Source organism: Ornithorhynchus anatinus, chromosome 3, assembly GCF_004115215.2.
Source record: "Ornithorhynchus anatinus isolate Pmale09 chromosome 3, mOrnAna1.pri.v4, whole genome shotgun sequence".
Lineage (NCBI taxonomy): Eukaryota > Metazoa > Chordata > Mammalia > Monotremata > Ornithorhynchidae > Ornithorhynchus > Ornithorhynchus anatinus.
Window position 1 is genome coordinate 124,908,924 of NC_041730.1, and position 21,253 is coordinate 124,930,176.

Genomic DNA, 21,253 nt, shown 5'->3' on the forward strand with positions numbered 1-21,253 from the left:
ATAATTCTATTTATTTATATTGATGCTATTAATGCCATTTACTTGTTTTGATGCTGTCTCCCCCCTCTAGACTGGAAGCCCCGTGTGGGCAGGGATTGTCTCTCTTTATTGCTGAATTGTATTTTCCAAGCGCTTAGTACAGTGCTCTGCACACAGTAAGCACTCAATGAATAGTACTGAAGGAATGATTGAGTAGGAGAGAGTTCAGAGGCTTATGGCAAGCTTTTTATGCAGTGTCTCTTCTCCCCTCGCTTCAGTAATAGCATGTGTGGGTAGTGCCCGTGGGTAATGAATGTCTGCAGCCCCCTCGGCACATATGTTCTCAAGTCTGCGTTCTAGTAACCCTCCCCTGGCCTAAAAAGAAAGAAACATGAACCCGGTTTTTTTGACATCACTCTTTAGGATTCACCCTGGGTCCAGCACCATGCGTTTAGTCGTTTCTTTCAACACCATTTTGTGTACTGTAAAATGATAGTGTTTTTTTTTTTTAACCTTTATTATGTGCCAAGCACTTGGCTCAGTATTGGAGCGGATGCACGATAGATTGGGCACAGTCCCTGCTCAGAGTGGGGCTCCCATACTAAGAGGGAAGCAGGGCAGTCGTTTTATCCTCATTTTACAGGTGAGGAAACCCGAGGCACAGAGGAGGAAAGTGACTTGCCTGAGGTCTCACAGCAGGCAAAGTGGCAGAGTCAGTTTTAGCAGGTGGAGCCTCCAGATCCCCCAGGCCCTAGCGCTTTCCACTAGGCTTCACCACCTTCCATCCAGCAGATGCAGATGTGTCCAGTGACATCTCTCCGAAACATTCTCTTCAAAACGCTGGACCTAGTCAGTCAATCGTATTCATTGAGTGCTTACTGTGTACAGAGCACTGTATTAAGCTCTTGGGAGAGTACAATAGAACAGTGTAACAGACACAGTCCCTGCCCAGAACAAGCTTATAGTCTAGTGAAAGAGCACGGGCCCAGGAGTCAGAGGATGTGGATTCTAATCCCGGCTCTTCCACTTGTCTCTTGGTGACCTTAGGCAAGTCACTTCACTTCTTTGTGCATCAATTACCTCATCTGTAACACAGACATTAAGATTGTGAGCCCCACATGGGACATGGACTATGTCCAACCTGATTGCCTTGTCTCTACCTCAACACTTAGTTCAGAGCCTGGAACATAATAAGCGCGTAATTACATTCCAAGTGCTTAGTACAGCACATAGTAAGTGCTCAATAAATACTATTGAATGAATGAAATACCATTAAAAAGCCCCTCCAAAAACACGTGTCAGATCTGACTGGGTATTAACGCCATTTGGGTTTTGCTTTTTTTCCTTTAAGCCTCATGTTCCTAGGGGAACTGTGGGGCCGGCTCCACCACTTATCAGCTGTGTGACTTTGGGCAAGTCACTGAACTTCTGTGTGCCTCAGTTACCTAATCTATAAAATGGGGATTAAGGCTGTGAGACAACCTGATTACTTTGGCACAGTGCTTCGCACATAGTAAACACTTAAAAAAATCATCATTAGTATTAGTACTCCTTCCCCAGCACACTGTACAGAACTCTGCAGACAGTAAATGCTCAAAAGGTGGTATCGATTGGTTGAGACAGGGCAGAATAGTTTGAAGCCATTTCCTGAAGTATAATAGGGATAAAAGACATATTCCCTACCGTGAAGGAATGTACCGCTTAATAGGAGAGACTTACATGGGATTACTGACAGTTGGGGGGAAAAAGAGATCCAATTGGTTATAACAAGAGACTAGAAAGAGGGATAAGTGAACACATAAGGCCAAAGTAGCATATGTACATAAGTGCTCTAGGGGGCTATAAGTGCCGAGGTGGTGATTGGCAGGACACGACCTGAGGAGAAGAAAATTAATCAGGGAAAGCTTCCTGGAGGAGGTGTGATTTCAGGAGGACATTAAAGATGTGAAGAGCAGTAGTTTTATGATTTGTTGGGGGTGGGTGTTCCAGGCAGTTTTGTGAACAAGGAACAGTGGAAAGATTTGTTTGGGAGGAGTGGAAAATAAGGACTGGAGAGTACCAGGTGAAGAGGCAGATAAATAAGGAAGAAGAGAGTGGGGAAGCTTAGAGTTTAGTGTCAGTTTTTCCTTGATAGTCATTGTGGCATTTAAGTGCTTACTGTGTGCCAAGCATTATTCTAAACTCTGGGGTGATACTTTCATTCATTCATTCAATTGTATTTATTGAGCGCTTACTGTGTGCAGACCTCTGCACTAAGCTCATGGAAAGTACAGTACAGCAATAAAGAGAGATAATCCCTGTCCATAACGGCTCACAGTCTAGATGGGGCAGGGGGAGGGGCACTGGGACAGACATCAGTGCAAGTAAACAGGCATCTATATAAATAGAATTACAGATATATACATATATACATAAGTGCTGTGGGGCAGGGGGAGGGAGGAAGAGCAAAGGGAGTGAGTCGTGGTGATGCGGAAGGGAGGGGGAGCTGAGGAGAAGTGGGGCTTAGTCTGGGAAGGCCTCTTGGAGGAGGTGCCACCTTCAGTAGGGCTTTGAAGGGGGGAAGAGTGATTGCGGATTTGAGGAGGATTTGAGGAGTGTTCCAGGCCAGAGGTAGGACATGGGCCAAGGGTCGGCGGTGAGACAGGCGAGATCAAGGTTAGCACCAGAGGAGCAGAGTGTGTGGGCTAGGATGTAGAAGGAGAGAAGGGAGGTGAGGTAGGAGGGGGTAAAGTGATGGAGAGCTTTAAAGCCAATAGTGAGGAGTTTTTGTTTGATAAGGAGGTGGATAGGCAAGCAATGGAGATTTTTGAGGTGGGGGGTGACATGCCAGATAATCAGGTCGATCACAATCCCTGTCCCACATAGGACTCACGGTCTCAGTAGTAGGGAGAACAGGGGTTGAATTGTCATTATTCAGATGAGGAAACTGATGTTCAGAGAAGTTGAATGACTTGCTCAAGGTCACACAGCTGGCAAGTAGTGGAGTTGGAATTAGGACCCCAGGTTCTCTGTCTCCCAGCCCTGTGCTCTTCCCACTAGGCCACACTTCTTTTCAGGAGGGCAAGCCACTAGGCTTGATTTGGAGGGAAATGGCTTAGCCAAAGGAGTGTTTGATGGGGGCAAAGATAAGAGCAGAGTGACAAAGGTTTATACTTTTATCTTTTTAATTTTTTTAATAGTACTTGTTAAGCATTTACTATGTACTAGACATTGTACTAAGTGCTGGGTTAGATACAAATGATCACATTGGATGTAGTCCCTGTCCCATACAGGGCTCACAGCCTTAATCCCCATTTTACAGAAGAGGTAATTGAAACACGAAGAAGTTAAGTGACTTGTCCAAGGTCTCCCAGCAGGTAAATGGCAGAGCCGGGTTTAGAACCCAGGTCCTCTGACTCCCAGACCTGTGCTCTATCCCCTAGGCCACACTGCTTCCCTGTCATGTCAAAATACCTGGGTCCCAGCCATCTCTGTGAAGCTCCCAGTATTAAATCAGGTGCTCTTTCATTGTTCAGTGGCATTTCCATCAAATGGCTTGCTGCAATCTCAGAGTGTTTGACTTTGGTCAAAATTACCTGTCAGTAAGCGTGGTGCTGAAAAGAAGTTACTCCAACGAAAGGTGGGGTTTTTTCCCCCCCAAAGATCTCTGTGCATTGACCATTGACAGATGCAGTCAATTGGTTCAGCTTTTCATTTCTGTTTTGTCCTTAAATGCAGACCAGTACACAAGGACGGCCTTTCAGGTTTCATAATGTACCCTTGTCTCTCCTCGCCTGCTTGGAATTTGCTTGGGTTGGGTTCGCTGGCGAGGGTTTCTTGGTGGCTGCAAACAAGGACGAGTTCTTGTCCTGCGCCTGCCTCCCCAATGCCTCGCCAGAAGCTCTCTGCACTCATGTAAGATATTTTATATTCTTTCTTGCTTTTAACATTTTTTTTAGTTAGCATAAGGGCCAACTACCACCCTGTGGGAAACCACAACTGTGTTGCACTAATCTGTTTAACTCTAAATTAATCTCAATTGAAATGTTCCCGGTTTTATCTATTTGGAAATAATAGGAACCCCGAGTTGACGGGGGTGGGTTGGGTTAATGTAGTGCCAGAAATTTTATTTTTCACTTCAGCCCTGAGGAAGCCACCAGGATTTCTGTGGCCAGGATGGGAGAAGAGTTTAGGGATGCAGGGCAGCTGTAAGAGGAACCCAGAATTGCCCCTGCTGCCACCCACATTTTTGGTGCTTGGCGCCATCATTGCTAGCTCTCCCTCAGTGCCCCGAGCAGCCTCTGAGCGGGGCTACCCAGTCCCGGGTCCCTCCCAAGGCTTGGAGAGAAAGGGTTAACTGAAGGGGTAAGAAAGAGGAGGAAAAAAGTTGAGAGCTGAAGTGGGGAAAGGAAAATGGGCCTGGAAATAGGTTAAAAAGGGAGAAGAGAAAAGGAAGTACAGAAAGAATGCCCCCTCTAGATTGTAAGCTCCTTGTGGGCGGGGAACGTGTCTACCAAGTTTATATTGAACTCTCCCGAGGGCTGAGTACAGTGCCCTGCACATAGTAGGCTCTCAGTAAATACCATTGATTGAAACGTTGTTCGATGATGATGGTATTTAAGTGCTTACTATGTAATAATAATAATAATGTTGGTATTTGTTAAGCGCTTACTATGTGCCAAGCACAGTTCTAAGTGCTGGGGTAGATACAGGGCAATCAGGTTGTCCCACGCAGGGCTCACAGTCTTAATCCTCATTTTACAGATGAGGTGGCCGAGGCACAGAGAAATTAAGTGATTTGCCCAAGGTCACACAGCAGACTATATGTCAAGCACTGTTCTAAGTCCTGGGGCAGATACAAGGTAATTAGATAGGACACAGTCCCTGTCCCACATAGGACTCACAGTCTTAACCCCCATTTTACAAATGAGGGAACTGAGCCCAGAGAAGTGAAGTGACGTGACCAAGGCCACACAGCAGACAGGTGGCAGAGTTGGGATTAGAACCCAGCTCCTTCTGACTCCCAGGCCTGGGCTGTATCCACTAGGCCATGGTGGAGTGACCTTTGTGGCATTAAACTCTTAGATGGAGCTGGCAATCTGAGTATCATCCTTCCCAGGCCTAGAGGCTCTGGGTTTGTTAGGGAATTTGGAGTGGGAGTGGGCTGGAGGGAGCTGGGCCGAGGGCTGGGGAGGCCAGGAGCCTCAGGGGTTGGCGACCTGCACTTGGTTCCTATAGCACAAGACTGGTCTGGGCGATTGGTCGGAGAGGAGGACCTCGACTGTGCTCTAGCTTTTGTGGAAGAACTAAGATTGGGACCACCATCTTGTAGATCTTAGGCTTTGGCACCAATGAATCTGTTTCACCACAGTGAAAGTTGAAAGGTTGAAACTAGAAAAACCCACCTGTCATCTATGGTGTTCCCAGGCAAGTAGAGAAAGGGCTTTAAAAAAAATAGTATTTGGTAAGTGCTTACTATGTGCCAGGCACTGTACTAAGCGCTGGAGTAGGTACAAGCTAATCAGATTGGTCACAGCCCAGGTCCCACGTGGGGCTCACAGTCTTAATCCCCATTTTGTGGATGAGACAGTTTAGGCCCAGAGAAGTGAAGTGACTTGTCCAAGGTCACACAAGTCAGACAAGTGGTGGAGGCACGATTAGAACCCATGTCCTTCTGGCTTCCCGGACCGTGTTGTATCCACTAAGCCACGCTACTTCTCTGCTTTGGAAACAGTAGGGCCTATTGGATAGATGACCCCAATTCCACATGTATCGAACATCCACAGACTTTCAAAATTTGAAAACTAGCCTAGTAGCCTGATTACAGCTTTTTGCAACAAGAATAAATTTTTACCAACTTTGGGATATGTAGATGTTTGCATATATAACAAGCCGATAGTAGAGTGCTTTTCTAAGTTACAGTGAGTTCAAATCACATACTTGGGTGCTAAGGATTGTGTATTCCTGTTTCTTGTCTCAAGAAATTTCCTTGGACCCTAAAGGAGAGTAGATAATTAAAAAAAATGGTACTTGTTAATTGCTTACTATATACCAGGCATTGTACTAAATTGTAATTGTATTTATGGAGTGTGAGAATGTGTGTGTGTGTGTGTGTGTGAGAGAGAGAGAGAGAGGGAACAAAAACAAAAACAAAAAAAGAGCAAGACTGGCCGATGCAGAAGGAAGTGGGAGAAGAGGAGTGGAGGGCATAATCAGGGAAGGCTTCTTGGAGGAGATGTGCCTTCAATAAGGCTTTGAAGTGGGGCAGAGCAATAATCTGTGTGATATGAGGAGAGGGGGCACTCCAGACCAGAAGTAGGATGTGGGCAAGAGGTTGGCGGCAAGATAGACAAGATGGAGGTAGAGTGAGAAGGTTAGTATTAGAGAAATGAAGTGTGCGGGCTGGATTGTAGCAGTAGAGTTAGCGAGGTGAGGTAGGAGGGGGCAAGGGGATTAAGTGCTTTAAAGCCAATGGTGAGGAGTTTTTGTTTGATATGAAGGTGGATGGGCAACCATTTCTTGAGGAGTTTCTTGAGGAGTGGGAAAACATGGCCTGAAAGTTTTTGAAGGAAAATGGTCTGGACGACAGAATGAAATATGGGCCGGAGTGGGGGAGAGACAGGAGGCCGGGAGGTCAGCAAGGTGGCTGGTAGAATAATCAAGGCTGGGTAGGATAAGCGCTGGCATTAACGTGGCAGCAAGTTTCGATGGAGAGGAAGGGGCGAATTTTAGTGATCTTGAGAAGGAAGAACAAACAGGATTTTGTGATGGTTTGAATATGTGGGTTGAACGAGAGAGAATGGAGTCAAGGATAATGCTATGGTTGGGCTTGTGAGACAGGGTGGTTGGTGCCATCAGCAGTGATGAGAAAGTGGGCGGGAGGACAGGCTTTAGGTGGGAGGATAAGAAGTTCAGTTTTAGCCATATTAAGTTTGAGGTGACGGGAGGACATCCAAGGAGAGACGCCTTGAAGGCAGGAGGAAATGTGAGACTGCAGAGAGGGAGACTGTCAGGGCTGGAGGTACAGATTTGGGTGTCATCAGCATAGAATTAATAGTTGAAGTGGTGTGAGCGAATGAGTTTTCCAAGGGAGTGGGTGTAGATGGAGAAAAGCTGTCATCAGCATAGAATTAATAGTTGAAGTGGTGTCAGCTGTGTGACTGTGGGCAAGTCACTTAACTTCTCTGTGCCTCAGTTACCTCATCTGTAAAATGGAGATTAAAACTGTGAGCCCTACATGGGACATCCTGATTCCCCTGTGTCTACCCCAGCGCTTAGAACAGTGCTTGGCACATAGTAAGCGCTTAACAAATACCAACATTATTATTATTAAAAGAAGGGGACCCGGAACTGAGCCTTGGGGGACATCTACAGTTAGGGAGTGGGAGACAGAGGAAGAACTTGCAAAACAGACTGAAAATGAGTGGCCAGAGAGATAGTAGGAGAACTAGGAGAGGACAGTGTCAATGAAGCTGAGGTTAGGTAATGTTTCCAGGAGGAGGGAGTGGTCAGCAGTGTCAAAGTCAGCAGAGAAGTCGAGGAGGATTAGGATGAAATAAAAACTGTTGGAGTTGTTGAGAAGGAAATCATTGATGACCTTCGAGAGGGCGGATTCTGTGGAGCAAAGGGGACAGAAGCCAGATTGGAGGGGGTCAAGGAGAGAAGTGGAGGAGAGGAAATTGAGACAGTGGGAGTAGACAGCTCGCTCAGGGAATTTGGAGAGGAATGGTAGGAGGAAGATGGGACGATAACTGAAGGGAGCCATGGGGTCTAGGGAAGTTTTTTTTTTTTAGGATGGGGAGACGTGAACATGTTTGAAAGCAGTGGGGAAGAAGCCATTGGAGAGCGAACAGTTGAAGATGGCTGTTAGAAAAGGAAGAAGGGAGGGAGCAAGAGATTTGATATAATGCAGAGGGATGGGGTTGGATGCACAGGTGGAGAGGGTGACTTTTGAGTGGAGGCAGGAGATCTCCTCTAGAGATACTGCTGGAAAGGATGAGAGAGTTGAAGGGGGAGCTCTTCAGGGAGGGGCAGGGGTGATTTTAGGGAGCTCACTCCTGATAGCAGTTTTGTTGATAAAATTGGCGGCCAGGTCATTGGGGGCAAAGATGGGCGAGGCAGGTGGACAGGGGACCCGAGGTGGGCATTAAATGTCTGGGGAGCATGGACCTGGGAGTCAGAGGAACTGGGTTCTAATTCCAGCTCTGTCACGTGCCGACTGTGTGACCTTGGACAAGTAATTTAACTTCTGTGTACCTCAGTTACCTACATCTGTAAAATAGGGATTAAGACTGTGAGCCCTGTGTGGGACAGGGACTGTGCCCAACTCAATTATCTACTCCAGAGTTTAGTACAGTGCCTGGCACAAAATAAGTGCTTGCAGTGATGGTATTTATTAAGCATTTTCTCTGTGCCAAGAACTCTGGTCAGTGCAAGATAATCAGATTGGACACAGTTCCCATTTCACACAGCGCTCACAGTCTGTAAGGTTATAGGGGGGAGCAGAGATATCATCCCCATTTTATAGATGAGGAAACCGAGCCAGAGAGAAATCAACTGATTTGCCCAGGGTCCCACAGAAGCAGCGTGGCTCAGTGGAAAGAGCCCGAGCTTGGGAGTCGGAGGTCATGGGTTCGAATCCCAGATCTGCCACTTGTCAGCTGTGTGACTGTGGGCAAGTCACTTCACTTCTCTGGGCCTAAGTTCCCTCATCTGTGAAATGGGGATTAACTGTGAGCCTCACGTGGGACAACTTGATTACCCTGCATCTACCTCAGCGCTTAGAACAGTGCTCTGCATATAGTAAGCGCTTAACAAATACCAGCATTATTATATGGTGGAGCTGGGACAGGAACCCAGGAGTCCCTGCTCCCAGGGTCTCTCACTCTATTCACTGGGCCACACTGCCCACCCATGAAAGGATGAGAGAGAGCCTAAACATTTCGCTCAGGCTGGGCCTAGCCAGAATTTCCCAAGCACGTGGGGCCGGATTGGGCCGGCACATGCCGAGACCAGTTGGGCTCCGGCTGGGAACGCCCACCCTCCAATCCGACAGACAATTACTCTCCCCTGCTTTGAAGCCTTAATGAAGGCACATCTCCTTCAAGAGGCCTTCCCAGACTAAGCCCCACTTTTCCTCATCTCCCACTCCCTTCTGCATCGCCCTGACCTGCTCCCTTTGCTCTTCCCTCCTCCCCCGCCGGCCCAGCTCCAAAGCACTTGTAATAATAATAATAATAATAATGTTGGTATTTGTTAAGCGCTTACTATGTGCCGAGCACTGTTCTAAGCGCTGGGGTAGACACAGGGGAATCTGGTTGTCCCACGTGGGGCTCACAGTCTTAATCCCCATTTTACAGATGAGGGAACTGAGGCACCGAGAAGTGAAGTAGGGATGGTATTTGTTAAGCGCTTACTCTGTGCCAAGCACTGTTCTAAGTGCTGGGGTAGATTCAAGGTAATCAAGTTGTCCCACATGGGGCTCACAATCTTAATCCCCATTTTACAGATGACGTAACTGAGGCACAGAGAAGTTAAGAGACTTGCCCAAAGTCACACAGCTGACAAGAACCCATAACCTCTGACTTCCAAGCCCATGCTATTATTTCTGTAATTTAATTTATTTATATTGATGTCTGTCTCCCCTGCCTCTAGACTGTGAGCTTTTTGTGGGCAGGGAATGTCACTGTTTATTGTTATATAGTATTTTCCCAGTACAGTGCTCTGCACACAGTAAGCACTTAATAAATACAATTCAGTGAATGAATGAATGAAAAGTAGCCTCCCTCTTGTCTTCTTTGTGCCAACCCCCTTCCAGACCAAGCTGGAAAGGGCAGTTTGGGCGAGGAGTAGGAAGGGCCAAATGGATATTTAAAGATTTTTTAAAAAAACCCCTTCATTTTCCATTTGGTAGGAACTCAGATAAAAAAAAGCTTTGCAGGACTAGAAACCAAAAAAGGAAATCAAATTGAATTTATGCTGCCACTACCTGAGGCAAGACTGTGGGCACAGGTAGAGCTGCGTAGCAGCCTTTTAAAGGGCCAGTTTAGACAAGTGCTCTGCGAAGATTTGGGTTTCAGCCGGCTGAGTCCATAAATGAGTGCCTTTTAGGTTTTGGCTGAGGGCCAAAAATCTGGCCACGTCCGAGTGCGTGGGTGGATGGATGGATGAATGCGATATTCTGACTGTTCATCTGAAGAGGTCATGGTGTAGGTTGCCAGGAACTCACAAACTGACACAGATTTTTACCTAGGAAGTCAGGTTTCCGATCCTCTTTTACATGGCTCAGTAAATACTGAAGTAGCATAGCTCAGTGGAAAGAGTCCGGGTTTGGGGTCAGAGGTCCTAGGTTCTAATCCCGGCTCCGCCACTTGTCAGTTGTGTGACTTTGGGCAAGTCATTTCACTTCTCTGGGCCTCAGTTACCTCATCTGGAAAATGGGGATTAAGACTGTGAGCCCCACATGGGACAACCTGATCACCTTGTATCCCCCCCCCCCAGCACTTAGAACAGTGCTTTGCACATAGTAAGCGCTTAACAAATACCATCATTATTGTTATTACTCTTGATTGATCGAAATCATGATCCAGTGCATGGAAACTATTTTGGGAACCTCCTTATAGTGGGGAGAAAACAAAGATAACTTCAAACTGATAGCATCATGAATGATGGGGTTGCCTTTCAGGAACAATGGATCAATCAATCGCATTTATTAGTGCTTACCATGTGCAGAGCACTGTACTAAGCCCTTGGGAGAGTACAGTGTTACAGAGTTGGTAGACATGTTCCCTGCCCACAAGGAACTTGCAGTCTAGAGGGGGAGACAGACATTAAGAGAAATAAATAAATTACGGATATATACGTAAGTGCCATGGAGCTAAGGGAGGAGTGAATAAAGGGAGGAAATCCAAACACAAAGGTGTCGTAGAAAGGAGTGGGAGAAGATGGGTGACCTTTGATCCTGAAACTTCAGGATGGAGAACCAGCCCGGAGGAGTCGATTATAGTACTAGTGACTGGCGCAGTGCCATTTTAGCAGTTGCATCCCTGCCGGTCATGTTCTTTTTGGGGTTTGACATGCCAGGAGTACAGCATTTTGCAGAGTGGGTGGGTGAGTTTGTTGGTTAAGCAGAAAGAGCGCTACCCTGGCAATCAGGAGACCTGGAGACTAGGAGTAGAGAAGAAAGCATTATTTCAAGCCATGCTGTTTGATTTATAACCTTACCTAATGAACTGGGGAGCAGCCACCTTTGGGAAGGGCATACAGTCTTTTCAGGTCCTTCTGTCTGTTAACACAGAATGCAGTTGAAGAATCACTCAACTGTAAAGAGAAGAGAAATTTTCCCTGGCAGGGAAAAAACGAAGTGGTATGAAAACCCAGCAGAGTTTTCTGGAACTTCTCCCTGCAGGGACTAGGTGAAATGAGTTTGGAAATACTAGGTTTCAAGCTTCATTAATACTCTAGCTTGACCTTTTGATACTTCATCACTTTGTGGTGGAAATTTTCTGTAATTTTATGATTTTGTTACGTATTATAGATGAGAACCAGTGTGGCCTACTCAGAAGAATGAGGACCTGGGTTCTAATCTTGGCTCTGCCAGGGTTTTTTCTTTTTATTTGGAATTTGTTAAGCACTTACTATGTGCCAGGCACAGTACTAAGCACTGGGGTAGACACAAGCTGATCAGGTTGGACACAGTCCATGGGGCTCACAGGCTTAATCCCTATTTTCAAGATAAGTTAACCGGGGCACAGAGAAGTTAAGTGAATCGTTCAAGGTCACACAACAGACAAGTGGCAAAGTAGGATTAGAATCCAGGTCCTTTTGACTTCCAGGCCGAAGTTCTATCCACTAGCCCACGCTGTTTCTCAGTATTATGTGCTTACTATGTGCCAGGCATTATACTACACACTAGGGTAGATCAAGTTAATCAGGTTGGACACAGTCCATCCCACATGGGGCTCACAGTATTAATCCCCATTTTACAGCTGAGGGAACTAAGTCAGAGAGAAGTGAAGTGACTTAACCAAGGTCATACAGCAGACAGCGGAGCCAGGTTTAGAACCCAGGTCCTTCTGACTCTCAGACCTGTGCGCTCATCTTTAGGCCACAGTGCTTCTAGTTGCCTCTTGTGCGACCTTGGGCAAGTCACTTAATTTCTCTTTGCCTCAATTTCTTCACCTGTAAAATGGGGATTCAGTGCCTGATCTCTCCCATGTGTAGACTGTGAGTCCCATGTGAGACAGGGCTGTGTTTGACCTGATTATTTTGTATCATTCGTTGATTCATTCGATCATATTTATTGAGCGCTTACTGATGTTTCCAATATATGGATCTGAAAGCTGAACAGTGAGAAAACAGGATAGAAAGAGCATCGATTCTTTTGAAATGCGGTGTTGGAGAAGGCTTTTGCGAATACCATGGACTGCCCGAAAGACAAACAAATGGATTTTAGAGCAAATTAATCCAAAGTGGTCTTTGGAAGGCCAAATGACTTAGATGAGCATATTTTGGGCACCTAATCAGGAGGACTAATTCTCTGGAGAAGACACTGATGCTAGGAAAAGTCCAGGGAAAATGTGGAAGAGGCAGCTCGGCAGCTAGATGGGTAAAGACCATAACAACGATAACGGAAGAACTATTAGAAAGGGTGTGGATTATGTGGACGTTCTGGAGAATGGCTATCCATGGAGTCACTGTGAATCGGAAACGACTCGACGGCACTTAATAATAATAGTACTGTATGCAGAGCACTGTACTAGACGCTAGGGCGAGTACAGTATAGCAATAAACAGATTCCCTGCCCACAATGAACTTACCCCACCATTTAGAGCAGTGCTTGTTAAGCACTTAACAAATATCATAATAATAGTAATAATAATGATAAATTTAAAAAGCAGCTTCTTTGAAGTAGCTCACATGTCGTGGATCTCCCTCTCTAGACTGAAAGGTGGTTACGGTCAGGGAACGTGTTTGCTAATTCTCTTGTAATGTAGACTCCCAGGCGCTTAGTACAGTGCGGTGCACATACTAAGCAGTCAGTAAATACCACTGATTTATCTGACAGAATCCAATTAGAAAATCAGGGTAACTACAGGCCACATGACAAAATATGATTGGCTGGTGTACTGTATCAACTATTCCTATTATTCATGGTTTCAGAATGACTAATTAAAAAAAAGGAAAAATTATCCTAATGGTAGACAATTGTAGAATTGATTTCCTCCAAGCATTGAGTAGATGTGGGTTGTTTCTCCTCTGAAGAGGCCGTGTTGGGTAGTGAAATATTCCAGAGATTTACCGAGTGGCTGGTTAGAAGGAGGAGATAGATTAGAAGAGTTACAGAGCGAAGGACTTCATCGTTCTTACCCTCTTTTTTTTATGGTATTTGTTAAGCGCTGTTAAGTTTGTTAAGTTTGGACTATGTGCCAAGCACTGTTCTAAGCACTGGGGTAGATACAGGGTCATCAGGTTCTCCCACGTGGGGCTCACACTTTTAATCCCCATTTTATAGATGAGGTAACTGAGGCACAGAGAAGTTAAGTGACTTGGCCAAGGTCACACAACTGACCAGTAGCAGAGGTGGGATTAGAAACCATGTCCTCTGATTCCCGAGCCTGGGCTCTTTCCACTAAGCCACGCTGCTTCACTTTTTCAGCGATGCCATCTGTAGTTTGGTCATCTGCAATGAGTCGTCCCTCCGAGGCCAGCCCATCATCTGCAACCCCGACTTCTTCGTGGAGAAGCTCCGACACGAGAAACCGGAGGTGTTCACCGAGCTCGTGGTCAGCAACATCACCAGGCTGATTGACCTCCCCGGAACCGAGTTGGCCCAGTTGATGGGGGAGGTGGACCTCAAGTTACCCAGTGGCCCTGGCAGCACCTCGGGCTTCTTCCGCTCTCTCATGTCTCTCAAACGCAAAGGTGGGCAATCTGTTGAAGGTGGCTATCAGTCAGTCAGTGGGACTTATCGAACGCTTATGGCGTGGAAAGCCACCATACCGATCGCTTGGGAGGGTACCCTACAACAGAGCTGATGGACAACAGAGCCTGCACACTTTGCTCCTCTAATTCTAACCTTCTCACTGTATCTTGATTTTGTCTATCTCACCACTGACCTCTCGCGCACGTCCTGCCTCTAGCTTGGAATGCCCTCCCTCCTCATATCTGGTAGACAACTATTCTCCCACACTTCAAAGCCTTATTGAAGGCACATCTCCTTCAAGAGGCCTTCCCTGACTAAGCCCTTATTTTCTCTTCTCAACTCCCTTCTGCTCCCTGCTGACTTGTTCCCTTTATTCATCCTCCCTTTCAGCTCCACAGCACTTAGGTGCATATCTGTAGTTTATTTATATTAATGTCTATCTCTCCCTCTAGACTTTAAGCTCGTTGTGGGCAGGGAATGTATCTGTTTATTGTTATGTCTTACTCTCCCTAGCACTTAGTACAGTGCTCTGCACATAGAAAGCCCTCAAATATGATCGACACTCTACCCACGAGGAGCTTATAGTCTACAGGCTGTGGTAGAATAATGCCAGTCTTATTTTCATCAGAGATTCCCTGCTGGGTTACTTGAAAGTTCTGCAGTACTTCCAAATCAGGAATCTGAAAGAAGAGATTTTTGGGTACTTGTGGAACTGTTCAAACGAAAATGGAAAGACACCCCCAAAATGTTAGCAAATGGAGCAAAAACCCAGACCAGCAAGATATTTAGTTTAGTTGCTGGTGGAGCAGCTAACAGCCATTGTGGGCTTCTTTCTTCTCCTCTCTAACCCATTAATACCACATTTCCACTGGCAGGGAGAATAAAAGATTAAAAGTATGGAATTGGAATTGGGTTAGACAAAGAATGAGAAGTAGTGTGACCTAGTGGATAGGCTGTGAGTTCATTGTGGTCAGGGATTGTGTCTATTTGTTGCTGAATTGTACTTTCCAAGCGCTTAGTACAGGGCTTTGCACACAGTAAGCGCTCAATAAATATGATCGAAAGAATGATAGTGCACAGGCCTGAAAATCAGAGAACCTGGTTCCAATCCTGGCTCTGCCAATTGTCTGCTGTGTGACTTTGGGTGAGCCACTTCACTTCTGTGCCTCATTTGCCTCATCTGGGAAATGGGGATTAAGACTGTGAGCACCTTGTGAGACAGGGACTGTGTCCAACCTGATTATCTTGTATCTACCCCAATGCTTAATACATTGCCTGGCACATAGTAAGAGCTTAACAAATACCTTAAAAAAAGTGTGGTCATAATTGCTTATTAAAGCCCAACTTGAACATTGATGGGTACCCTGCACAGTGAAACCAAATCTTACCGTCTAATTGGTACTAGGCAGGACAAGATAGTGTGCTCCTATTTCTAGCATTCTACTTTTTGCTCTTTAATATTTAATTGTCCCTTTAAAGACCTTTTCCAGGACAAGAAAATGCCTCGCTATGTTTTGGGTTTATGCAATAAAAATAACTGTGGTATTTTTTAAGCACTTACTAGGTGCCAGGCACTGGGAGAGATACAAGCACATCAGGTTGGAAACAGTCCCTGTCCCACTTGGGGCTCGCAGCCATAAACCCCATTTTACACATGAGGTAATTGAGGCTCAGAGACGTAAAGTAACTTGCCCAAGGTCACATAGCAGAAACGTGGTGGAGCCGGGATTAGAATCCAGATCCTTCTGATGTGGTGATTGATCATAGTGATCACAGTATGATGTGATGCTTTATGAGCCCCTCTCAAGGGGTAGGACCATATCTAATTTCTCCTTGTGTATTCTTTTCCAGCACACGGTACAAAGCTCTGTACACACAGTAAACGCTTAATAAATACCATTACAATTACTGTGGAAAGATAGTGATGCTATACTGAGTGTGAATAATAGGTGATGACTACCTTGTTTTATGATTTTTTAGATAAAGGAGTAGTGTTTGGGTCCCCACTGACGGAGGAAGGCATTGCGCAAATCTACCAGCTAATCGAATATCTGCACAAAAGTAAGACTTATTTCTCTAGTTTTTCCACCTTTCTGTCTCCGGGGTGGGTAATTTTCTGGGAGCAGTTCACAGTCCTGTGACAAAGCGACAGGGGCCAAATTCCTAGTCAGCCAGGGAATTTTGCTCCAGCCCACAGCCATCTGCACGGAGCTTGGAGCTGCCCCCAGAGGCATTTCTTTAATTTCACAGAAGAGCTTGCCCGTTGTGGTTTTCTGCCCCGGAGGTGGACGAGACCTAGAGCGAGCATTCTGACCTGTGGGGCTTGGGCCGAGGGCAAACCATCTCCAAGATTTGCCAAGTGCCCGAGCCTTATCTGTACCACTCTTCCCCATCTCTGTTTTGGCTCTTCTCTCCTGTTGCTCCCCGGCATCCTCCGTCCTGAGCAGATTTGCGAGTAGAAGGCCTGTTTCGAGTCCCAGGGAACAGTGTCAGGCAGCAGGCCCTCAAGGACGCTCTCAACAGCGGGACTGACATCGATCTGGAATCGGGAGAGTTTCACTCAAACGACGTGGCCACCCTGCTGAAAATGTTCCTGGGCGAGCTCCCAGAGCCCCTGCTGACGCACAAGCATTTTCACGCCCACCTGAAAATTGCCGGTGAGTAGGAGATACCAGATTCTGCTTCTTGGGCAGGAGCTAGGAACTTCAGAGCACCTCAGGTTTGATAAGCCACACTAGTACATCTGTTATCAGGGGAGGACTTTGCTTCCAATCATGAGCGTAATAAAGTGGTTCAAGATTCAGCTGCTTTTCCTTTGTTTTGGTGAGGGTTTTTTTTTCAGGGTTTCTGTGTGCTCACAGAGTAATTAAATAGCATTCTCTGATAGCTTTCCATCTCTGTCAGCATTCTTATGAGCCAGGCTCCTGGCGGAGGTGGGGAGAAACCGGTTGATTCTCTTTGGACTCAGCCATCGGTCAGAAAGTTCCAAGAGAATATTTGGAGACCTCCTCTGAGAAACAGTTTCAGCTCTTGTCAGGTGGCATTGAGGAAATTAATTCTCACACTGCCAGACCTTTATGCCATTAGGTTGGCTGGTAATTGACCTTCCTAATAATAATTGTGGTATTTGTTAGGCACTTTGTATGTCAAGCACTCTATTAAGCTCTGGGTTATATACAAAATAAACAAGTCCTACATGGGTGTAAGTAGGAGGGAGAACAGGTATTGGATCTCCATTTTGCAGATGAGGGACTTGAGGCACAGAGAAGTGAAGTGACTTGCCCAAGATCACAGCAGGAAAGTGGCAGAGGCAGGATTAGAACCGAGGTCCTCTGACTCCTGGGCCTATGCTCTTTCCACTAGGCCACACTGCTTCCCTCCTATTCCTTCCCGCTTTTAAAATGCTATAATTCCACACATTACTAGTAGTTGAAAGAACATGCTCAAACTCACTCCTTTTAAGCCCTTGATATTCCTCTTGTCCTCCTCCCTACACATATCCATAATTTATTTTAATGTCTATCTCCCCCTCTAGACTCTAAACTCTATGTGGGCAGGGAACATGTCTACCAAGTGCTCATTACAATGCTCTGCACAGTCAGTACTCAGTAAATATTATTGATTTAGTAAACGGAAACATAAATCTTTACCTTTAATAGCTGGTATTAACAGAGGTGTTCAAATTAAAAATTAACAGACACTTGTGCCTATCAGCCTTTACAGGAAAACAAAATCCATACCATTGTGTCCCATGACTAAATTGGTGAGATGGGGTTTTTTTTTATGGTATTTGTTAAGCGCTTACTCTGTGCCAGGCACTGTACTAAGCGCTGGGGTAGATACAAATTAGGTTGAGCACAGTCTATGTCCCACATGAAGCTCACAGTCTTACTCCCCACTTTCCAGATGAGGTAACTGAAGCAGAGAAGTTAAATGACTTGCCCAAGGTCACCCAGCAGAAGTGGCAGAACTGGGATTAGAACCCAGGTCCTTCTGACTCTAGGCCTGTGCTCTATCCACTAGACCACCCTGCTTCCAGAGCACAGGAGCTTCTCCATGCCTCAGTTTCTTTGTCTGTAAAATGCTGTTTCTGTTCTCCCTCTCTCTTAGACTGGGAGCCCCATGTGGAACGGGAACTGTGTCCTATCTGTTTATATTGAATCAACCCTAGTGTTTAGTACAGTGCTTTGCCCATAGTAAGTGCTTAAAGAGCACCCCAATTATTATCATTCTTATTTAAATGGGATTTTTGGTGAGTATAATTTGTGAAAGAACTCTGCTAACTGGGGTTTCCTTCATCCTTTGTAATAATCCCCTCTTGGCTTAAAGATTTGATGCAGTTTGATGATAAGGGGAACAAGACCCGCACCCCAGATAAAGAGCGCCAGATCGAGGCCCTGCAGCTACTTTTCCTGATCCTCCCACCACCCAACCGTAACCTGCTCAAGCTGCTGCTCGACCTCCTCTATCAGACAGCAAAGAAACAAGACAAGAACAAGATGTCCGCCCACAATCTGGCCCTTATGTTTGCTCCCCACATCCTGTGGCCAAAGAACGTAAGTGAGAGCGCGGGCCACTGGCGTCCCCTCACCCCGACACCAGGAAATCTCGAGGTCATCTCTTCAGTGTGTTGAGCCAACACTGGGCAAATGGACTTCTTTCCTTACTGGCTTTTCCTTAGGTCGCTAGGGCCTCGTTTCTAATCGTGATTAAAACATACTAAATTCAGTTTCAAAAGCAAAACGAGGCCATTGGTTGTATCGTGCACATCTAATCTAGGTCCCCCGCATTCTTCCTATATCTGCTTTTGCTGATTGTTGAGTCATTTCTTAGTTTAGAGAAAAGTTCTTCCTGTTCAACTCAGTGGAGTCTAAGGTCCCTGAGCCCTGATATTCTCGGGCTGATTGGCCTGTAAAGTAATTTGTACCTCTCCCTACGTGTTGGCTGTGTTTCTCTGGGACCTCACGTGTCTTAGCTGGAACCCGATAGGCTTGGTCCCCTTGGTGTCCCCACGGAGTCTGAAAGAGGGGATCTTTGCTGAGGAGGAAGTGCAGATGTTTCTTTTAGGTTCCACTTATTGATCTCAGATGTTTCCGTTTCCTCACCTGCTCAGTAGTACTTATGATTGTGCTTTGGAATTCTTCTTCCTTCTTTAAACAGGTTACTGCCAATGATCTGCAGGAGAATATTACCAAGCTAAATAATGGGATGACCTTTATGATCAAGCATTCCCAGAAACTTTTCAAGGTAGGTGGATCCTTTCAGTGCAGTCTCCTGGATTAAAATTCACTTGTGGTAATGGAGCATGTTTTTCCTAGAGTGTCCAGATTTAAAACAGTAAGGGCAGACAAGTAGCAATATCTGTGTGTTTCCCGCCACCCGAGATTCACCCTACTGCACCAGTTACTAACTGGTTCCCTAGCGAAGGCGTGACTGGGAAGAAATGCCCCCGGGTCCAAGATGGGAGAGAGTAACTTGGCCTTGTGAGACTCAGTAGTGGCAGTAATATATATTAAGTACTTACTGTGTGCAGAGCATTGTACTAAGTACTGGGAAAAGGATACATAGGTGGAAATTATTATTAATATTAATAATAGTAATAATACTAGTCTCGTAAGCGCTTACTATGTGTCAGGCACTGTTCTAAATGCTGGGGTAGATACAAGATAATCAGGTGGAACTGAGTCCCTGTCCCACAAGGGGCTCACAGTCTTAATCCCCATTTTCCAGACAGGGGAACTGAGGCACAGAGAAGTGAAGTGATTTGCCCAAGATAATATTCATTCATTCATTCAATAGTATTTATTGAGCGCTTACTATGTGCAGAGCACTGGACTAAGCGCTTGGAATGAACAAGTCGGCAACAGATAGAGACGGTCCCTGCCGTTTGACGGGCTTACAGTCTAATTGGGGGAGACGGACAGACAAGAACGATGGCAATAAATAGAGTCAAGGGGAAGAACATCTCGTAAAAACCGATGGCAACAAAATAGAATCGAGGCGATGTACAATTCATTAACAAAATAAATAGGGTAAAGAAAATATATACAGTTGAGCGGACGAGTACAGTGCTGAGGGGATGGGAAGGGAGAGGGGGGAGGAGCAGAGGGAGATGGGGGGAAAAGAGGGTTAAGCTGCGGAGAGGTGAAGGGGGGGTGGTAGAGGGAGTAGAGGGAGAAGGGGAGCTCAGTCTGAGAAGGCCTCTTGGAGGAGGTGAGTTTTAAGTAGGGTTTTGAAGAGGGGAAGAGAATCGGTTTGGCGGAGGTGAGGAGGGAGAGCGTTCCGGGACCGTGGGAGGACGTGGCCCATGGGTCGACGGCGGGATAGGCGAGACCGAGGGACGGTGAGGAGGTGGGCGGCAGAGGAGCGGAGTGTGCGGGATGGGCGGTAGAAAGAGAGAAGGGAGGAGAGGTAGGAAGGGGCAAGGTGACGTAGAGCTTTGAAGCCTAGAGTGAGGAGTTTTTGTTTGGAGCGGAGGTCGATAGGCAACCACTGGAGGTGTTTAAGAAGGGGAGTGACAGGCCCAGATCATTTCTGCAGGAAGATGAGCCGGGCAGCGGAGTGAAGAATAGACCGGAGCGGGGCGAGAGAGGAGGAAGGGAGATCAGAGAGGAGGCTGACCCAGTAGTCTAGCCGGGATATAACGAGAACCCGTAGCAGTAAGGTAGCCGTTCAGGTGGAGAGGAAAGGGCGGATCTTGGCGATATTGTAAAGGTGAAACCGGCAGGTCTCGGTAACAGATAGGATGTGTGGGGTGAACGAGAGAGACGAGTCAAGGATGACACCGAGATCGCGGGCCCGAGAGACGGGAAGGATGGTCGTGCCATCGACGGTGATAGGGAAGTCTGGGAGAGGACCGGGTTTGGGAGGGAAGATGATGAGCTCAGTCTTGCTCATGTTGAGTTTTAGGTGGCGGGCCGACATCCAGGTGGAGACGACCCGGAGGCGGGAGGAGATGCGAGCCCGAAGGGAGGGGGAGAGGACAGGGGCGGAGATGTAGATCTGCATGTCATCTGCGTAGAGATGGTAGTCAAAGCCGTGAGAGCGAATGAGTTCACCAAGGGAGTGAGTGTAAATGGAGAACAGAAGAGGGCCAAGAACTGACTCTATATTAGTATGACTCTAATATCAGAGTAGTAGTATTTGTTAAATACTTACTATGTGCCAGGCACTGTTCTAAGCGCTGGGGTAGATACAAATTTGTCAAGTTGGACACATTTAGATACAGTTCCTGTCCCTTGTGGGACCCACAATTTAAAAGTTTAAGTGGGAAGAAGGGATTGGAAATAGAACCATCAGGAGTGATGGACTATTAAAACATAACACACATACACAAAATAGGCTCATTATTAACCAATCAGGCCAATAGCT

The 21,253-nt window shown here is 46.3% G+C and overlaps 1 protein-coding gene across 2 annotated transcripts in view; it reads left to right on the forward strand.

Annotated features, from left to right (window-relative positions):
• The window catches only part of ARHGAP19 (Rho GTPase activating protein 19), a 47,025-nt gene that overhangs the window by 9,599 nt on the left and 16,173 nt on the right, over positions 1 to 21,253 (forward strand). For both annotated transcript variants that reach the window (XM_029060876.2, XM_029060877.2), the window contains exons 2-6: positions 13,616 to 13,881; positions 15,863 to 15,943; positions 16,330 to 16,539; positions 18,212 to 18,438; positions 19,043 to 19,129. In XM_029060876.2, coding sequence (XP_028916709.1) covers positions 13,616 to 13,881; positions 15,863 to 15,943; positions 16,330 to 16,539; positions 18,212 to 18,438; positions 19,043 to 19,129 — 871 coding nt within the window. The remainder of the gene's footprint in view (positions 1 to 13,615; positions 13,882 to 15,862; positions 15,944 to 16,329; positions 16,540 to 18,211; positions 18,439 to 19,042; positions 19,130 to 21,253) is intronic.